General features: G+C 41.5%; 1 protein-coding gene across 1 annotated transcript; it reads left to right on the top strand.

Moving 5' to 3' along the window:
* The first annotated feature begins 2,594 nt into the window (after positions 1 to 2,594).
* On the top strand, positions 2,595 to 3,714 carry LOC116692708 (transcription factor HES-2). Its single transcript, XM_032521193.1, has 3 exons — positions 2,595 to 2,987; positions 3,088 to 3,271; positions 3,380 to 3,714. Exons 1-3 carry the CDS (start codon positions 2,607 to 2,609, stop codon positions 3,709 to 3,711), a joined length of 897 nt encoding a protein of 298 aa, XP_032377084.1. The 5' UTR covers positions 2,595 to 2,606; the 3' UTR covers positions 3,712 to 3,714.
* Positions 3,715 to 7,238: the final 3,524 nt, after the last annotated feature.

The following is a 7,238-nucleotide window of genomic DNA, read 5'->3' as shown; positions in this document are numbered from 1 at the left end:
TTTTTTTTTTTACAAGAAAACAGTAATGATAATTGGAGAGCCACAGATATAACACACTACACCTCACACCATTTTAACATGGAACCAATTTTGAAATTAGCATTTCAATTCTACCAGTTATAGGCTATCAGTCTTTATGCCTTTGTGTACATTTTAGCCAACACATGATGGTTTTATCTGAATATTTTAGGATACAAAACCTGGTATAGTTTCATGGTAAAAAACAAAAACAAAAAAACGTTTTAATCACATTTATTTTAAGTCAAGTGGGATTTGATCACAAACTGGGAACAACAGGAAGTTTAATCCAACTTGTCATGTGTGTCTCCATGCTGTGCTCGAACAGCAGCCAGCAGTCTGTACAGATGCTGTATGATGCGGATAATGTTGGCGTAGATTTTGGCTTGGGATGCCAGACATCTTTTCAGCCAGTCAAAATTTGAAGGCTGGAAAACCTAGAAGTCTGGAAGCCTCCATAGCCGCGATGGAGACGATCACCTTTAGCAAGGCAGTCCATCGACGCTTTTGGTTTCACGCATCAACAAACCTGCGCAGGCTCCATCTGTCTGGTCGCTCTGGCTCGTGTCAGTCTCATGCCGTGTATACCCTCAAATTCTTACTCATCAGAAGTGTTTTCTTTGACTCAAGGATTAAGATTTTAAACGTTTTCTGGGAATACATATAATTCAATTGTACCTTTTGCTCCAGATTATAACGGTTGGTGATGTTGTTACATGCCTACTTGTAATCTTTCTTAATAATCCTTAATATTTCATAAAAGTGTTCCTAGTTTTCCTTTTTATTTTATTTAAATCTGACAAATAGTCGGGTATTGAATTCAGTAGTTTAGTTTACAAAAAGAAACCAAGAAAACAAATCATATCACTTTCCTATACAGTTGCTGGAAAAGTCCACTATATTCGGTACTTTCTTCAACAAAGGCCCACTGTGCTCTCAGATTGCACAGATGGATACCCACGCCAGAACAAGGACAAAAAGGGTCCCAACCGAAGCTTCTCATGCACTTTTTTTTAGATTTATCTCAAAGTGCCCGTTCCCAGACTGGACTTGATGTCAGTTATTTGGGGCCCCATGGGGCAGGACGCGTGTAAAACTGTGCATCTATAATGCTTTAAAAAACACAGAGGGATAAAAGCCCTCAAGCCACAGCAGGACAGCTTGCACCCGAAGAGCAGCGTTATCTTTACCAAAAGGATATGAGCTTGTTGAACTATATGTGTCCAGATGTAAAAAAAATCAACTGAAATGTAATTGATATTTCAGTGTGTTATCCATGTTCCCGCTCTTATCATTGCCTTAAGCCTTGAGGTTGGAAATGCCTCAGTAAACAATTATGTGCGTAATGGTTGTAAGTAAAGCCGGTATTTTGCCATATCAAACATATTTAGTTTTATTTGGTGTCTTTTCTGTGAACTTATCGTTTTAGGACGTCCTTTTAACATCTTGTTATGAATTGTTTTAAATTGGTCTGATTTGCAATAACGCATATACCTCCGCCATTGTGTCTGTGTGCTGGGACCCAAACCTCCCCCACTCCAAAAAATGATAAAAAATGTAGTTTGAGCACACTGATGGTGAGGGGGCAGAAGATCAGGGGTGCTGATGAGAGCAGCAACAGAGTGGTGCGACGGTGGGAAACAGAGGAGGGGGTTGGTGTGTAGTGTGTAGAGATGGAAAACGAAGGGGGGTTTTCCCATCTGTTGCGCGGTTGTGGCGCGTGCCGAACGCGTGAATCCTACTAGCAGCTCACTGCACTGTGTTTGGTTTGATGGTCAGCAGCAGAGATTGCCTGAAAGTCTTCAAAGATGTTGAAATAAAATCAGTTTACTTTTAGTTTAAAATATCTATAGTGCATTTAATATGGTGTCTAATACTTTTGAAGGGACTATCTTTCGAAACAGATCCAGTTTGCTGAATCAAATGCCTATTCCTCACCGTGTTATCCAGGCAGTGTTAGAACAGACTTGGGTACTGCATGACTCCTTTGTATCTTCATCTTCAACGTCCCTACTCCGCTGATGCACGCACTCCGCTCTCTGCCCGTGTTGCAGGTTGTACGTCACTCAGTATCCTCCCCCAATCCTCCAGGTAAATACCGGGTTGTTGATATTGGAAACAAGCTGCTAAGGGTCCACAAACAGATGTTAATCCATACATAGCGTGGCTTGGGTATCTGGTTTATTAATTGTAGGAATACATTACTCCTGTCACCTCAAAATCACTCATCTGGTTCTGTGTTTCGTTTATTGTGGCGGGATAGCAAATCCAGTACATAAGCAACATAAACTGACTGAATGTAGGCTATGTTTTTATTATTATTTTTGATCTAACTTTTAATTGTTCGTTTATAGCAGTGCAACTTTCACGTATGTCATTAAACTAAAATTATCTTATTTGGCCTCTCGTTTGTAGGAGGTTTCCATTCAAAAATAAACAGGATAATAAGGATTGTTAATTTAACAACACAGCCAGGTGAATAAAGAGGCAACTCCTGTAGAAAATTTCCAAAAAACAGCTATGTGGTATAACCTTTATGTTCGAAAAACATCATTGTTATATGTATTGTGTGCGCAATTGGATCTCGGATGAACGTTAAAGCTTTATATCTTTTACGCAATAAAGCGCAACATCATCACGAACCTCCGCATACCAGCGCTGGACACGACCAGATGGTCCAGACGGAGCTCCGCTCATCTCTCAAGGGCATCGCCCCCCTGTGTCAACCCCCCCCGCGCACAATGGCTTGTGTTCCCTCCCCTCTGACGCGCCGGAGCCACATAAATAGGAGGCTTGCCAGCTCCGAGGCACACTTCAGCTCAGCCGCTCCGAGCGCAAGTATCTCCCCTCAAAAAACACAGCTACAAGCAGAAAACAAAATGAGTCCCAACGTCACCACTGAGGCCAACGAGCTTCTCCCTGCCAGGTCCACCGTGGCCCAGAGAAAACAAGCCAACGAACTGAGAAAGGTAAGGGAAAGAGAGAAACCGTTATGTTACTGGAAATGTTTTCTCATTTGACTCTTTTTAAAGTGCAGCTGAATAACCGTTTTTTCATTATTTCTTCTAGACTCTTAAACCGTTGCTGGAGAAGAGAAGACGTGCTCGTATCAACGACAGTCTCAGTCATTTGAAAAGCTTGATTCTTCCTCTGGTTGGCAAAGACAACGCACGCTACTCCAAGCTGGAGAAAGCTGACATTCTGGAAATGACCGTCCGTTTCCTCAGAGACCTTCCTTCCGCTCCAGTCAAAGGTGCGCATCATCTCCTGAACTACTGTATGCATTGCACAAACTATCTTATCTGTGGTTATAGTCTACACGTGAAATTCAAGCCACTGATCAAATCTCTTTTCCCTCCAGACTCCGCAGAGAGTTACAGAGAAGGCTACAAATCCTGCCTCCAGCGCGTCTCTACTCTGCTTCCCAAAACGAGCCTGGACCAAGACGCGTGTCAGCGGGTGAATGAATTTGTCCAGCAGTCCACGTCCGCCACCATAACTCCAACCTGTCTGAACTGCTGCGCTCAGAGCTCCAGGACTCTCCCCCAGATCCAACAGAGACTCCTGAGCCTCAAATCCAGCTTCAGCTCCAGACTGGAGAGCCAGTCCCGCAGCAGCGGCGGCGCAGTGGCTCCCTGCCTCGCGCAGTCCGGCCCGCAGGCTGTCAGCGCTGCCATGTGGAGACCTTGGTAGATTAGATGGACATTTATCTCATGCGTGTTATCTATTTTGTAATGTTATTTATGCTTTTTGTATTCAAATGACCGTAATCTTAGCGATTAAGAATGGTTGGAGTTGCTGTACAATAATTTCATTCAGCATTTGGCTCATTTACAGATTAATGCCACAGAGCAAACGAGCACAGATCTTAAAGAAACGGAAGTCTATGAGCGTTTTAAAATGCAATCTTCTTTGGGGTTTCAAAGATATGGGTTGTAGACAACACTTTTGTAAAACCCCAAGGGTTATTTTGTCGGAAGTTTGCACGATATGGACTTAAAAGTATTTTGGTCTGTGCAAAAGAGTAGACTGTAAACACTGTGTGTTAAATAGGATTATATAGTATTCACTGACGTTATGTAGCCTAAGAAAAAAATGTTTTATGACTCTTGTGACACTTGTAATGTTTTTTCATTGACAAAACCTTTTCAATAAATCTGCATTTTCCCGAATATGGTTGTGTTGTTTGGTCTTTGATTTGTGTGGCTTTCCAAGGATCTCAAATGTATCATTACACTCAGACATCTTAGTAAGAGGAATCTGAGTCTTATGAATGGAATGAAAAAGGCGCGCAAACGCATAAAGCCACAGGTCGGCCTGAATCCATTGATGCTGATGAGCAGCTGCTCTATTGTTGCAGATGTGAGGCTCCTCTTTAGTTGCCGCCAAATTGGTGGGAAAAAAGTTGGACTGGTTGTGTGATGGGACACACACTGAGATGACTGCAGTTGTGAATTACAATGACAGATTTGATGCCACCCCCCAAAAAAAGAGAGAGAAAAAACAGTTGTTTCTCAGAAATTTTACAATGTGTAACATTTTCAAATTAAATATTACTCGGCATGCTCTTGTCATCAGTTCTCAGTGAAACTTGTGGGCAGACTATTTTATGTCTCACACTATAATAACTCATTACAATAAGGTTGTTTTTCGGATATCTGTAGATGGCCATCCTGAACTTAACACTTTTGATAAATGATATTGGAAATTACTACTTCTGTTCCTTATGTGTTTATTCTTTATACTAGCGTATACGGTCATACAGCATGTAGATGTCTTGATGTAGTTGCTTTTGCTCAAACCAGTTTTTTGTTTTTTTAGACTTCAAAAGCCTCTATCTGTGAAGAGACAATGTATTTTGTCGAGTAGAAAACAGTGGTATACTGCCTGTTCAACATCCCAGTAGTTTCCATGTAGCAGAAAAGGAGCTGTGCACCATGCAAAACAATTTTACTCTCCAGCCACTATGATCAAATTCATAATACTTTTAAACATTTTATTGAACATGAACAGAATGATAATGACCAGTTATAAAATGCATTTTTAGTATTGTTTTAGCATCATTTTATTATATATTGTTATAAGTCACAATAAAGCAGTATGGAGGCTAGCAACTCTCCGACAAAAATGCGTTATGCAGGTATATAATGGATTGACACGCATCTTACAACGTGTTCATATTTTTTGTTCAATGTGACACAGAACAATATTATGATAGGACGGTAAGAATAACATGGAATTGTTTATTTTTGTAGCTTTTAGGCAGCCATTAGTTTTATAAAAAAAGGTATGGGAAATCATCTTATGGAGACTTAAAACACATTTGAGACAGGTACCCTAATATTTATTCAACATAATATTCTAGTTCAATTTTATTTTTATAATAATTGTATCAAATCATAACAAAAGTTATCTCAACACACTTTCCAGATAGAGTAGGTCTAGACCACACTATAATTTACAGAGACCCAATAATTCCAGTGATTCCCTCAAGAGCAAGCATTTAGTGCGACAGTGGCAAGGAAAAACGTCCTTTTAGGGAGAAACCTTGGACAGACCCAGGATCTTGGTAGGCGGTGTCTGACGATGCCGGCTGGGGGTGTGATGAACAGTGGCAATAATGGTCACAATAAAGATAATGGAACTATTTTTTCTTAAACCGCTTGTTGGTCCATTCAAAGGTTCCAACATCCTGAATTTTTACCATGATACTTAAATGCAACAAGCTAATTCAGAAGATCCTTTTCACAACATGATTTTCTGACAGTATAGCTGTCACATGCACAAGTCATACATTTTGGATCTTGAATAATTGTTGAATGGATCAAAAACAGTGAGTAAAAATTCCCTAATAGATTACCTGATGTATTTTAAGCAAATGTTATGTCTCTCCAGGTTGACTGTCAGACTCAACTGGGGATGAAATGATAAAACCAGCTGCTCCCTATGAGGTATAGGAAACGTATATGAAATCTTATTTTCTGGGAAATGGTCAGTAAAAAGTCACTGTTATTATTCCTGCTGTCCATACAGACTGTGAAGAGAGCTATTCTATGTGCCACCTCAGTGGAAGTAATGGATTAAATCTATTGTCCTCGTTATGAGCAAAAATATACTGAAATGGTGAGCCAACGCTAATGGGCTTTAGCAGTCTTATCAGTGGGTATCTCCAGTTCTTAACATACACCAATGGTGCAACTCAGACACATCATCAGTGATGTATCCTGGGTTCATTGGGTGTTTTGGTTCTCGCAACATCATACACCTTTGCCCAGGCAACCCAACCAGGGATGATAAAGCCCTGGGTTGTGTCTGAGTAGCTTGTATGGTTCACGTATTGCCCCGCTTGATCCACAGCCATCTTGACGCCTTTTCGGCGGCGTCCGTGATGTTCTTGATGGCTTTCCTGATGTGCAGTCCCTTCACTCCAAGCATCTTGAGGGCCCTAGTGAGTGACTGGCTGACAAATCCTCTGCACCCAGTCCAGCAGGACCACTTAGATTGTTATTTCTGACACCAGGACAATGTCCGGCCTGAGAGTGGTCACTGCGATGTTTTTTGTGAATTTGAGATGTCTCCCTAGCCTAGGTCAACCTTCAGCTGCCAGTCCCGTGCTGTCGAGAGCAGCCCCCCAGATTGATTCAGGCGCTTGTGGGGCTTCTCCCCGGCTTTACCAAAGGCAATTTTCTGTCTTGCTGCTTTCTGGAGTCTACTGCAGGCAATCCCAGTGCTGATGACCACTGCAATGACCCTCAACACTTGGTTGTGGCGCCAACGGTAGCGCCCATCTCCCAGTGCTCTTGGGCAACAGCTCAGGATGTGCTCCAATGAACCTCCTCTCTGGCAGAGTGGGCCCTGTGGTGTGTCTGCCTAAAGTTACAGTCTTTTACATGGAACTTATGTAAAAGAAAAACTTTACTCCTCCTTCGTGGTTCCAGACAGTGTTTCTCTGCCTAGCTGCAGTGGAGGGACACTAAAACAAAGAGGGAATGTTGTACACTTGATTTGTTTCAGACTGCTGGAGCCTCATATTAGTTTCAGGTGAACTTCAAAATGTATTTTTGCACACAATGAGGCCCTGTCCCACATCTCTTACATTAAAGTTAGCAATCTGCATATGGGCATGTGAGTAATTAGGGCTGTAATAATACACCAATTTTGGTTTGGTTTTGTTCAGGATTTTTTACCCCCAATTCTATACAAACCTTGAGTCTTTTTTT

Source organism: Etheostoma spectabile, chromosome 7 (genome assembly GCF_008692095.1).
Source record: "Etheostoma spectabile isolate EspeVRDwgs_2016 chromosome 7, UIUC_Espe_1.0, whole genome shotgun sequence".
Lineage (NCBI taxonomy): Eukaryota > Metazoa > Chordata > Actinopteri > Perciformes > Percidae > Etheostoma > Etheostoma spectabile.
Note: the sequence above shows the minus strand (reverse complement) of the source record. Positions and strands in the feature narration are given on the sequence as shown.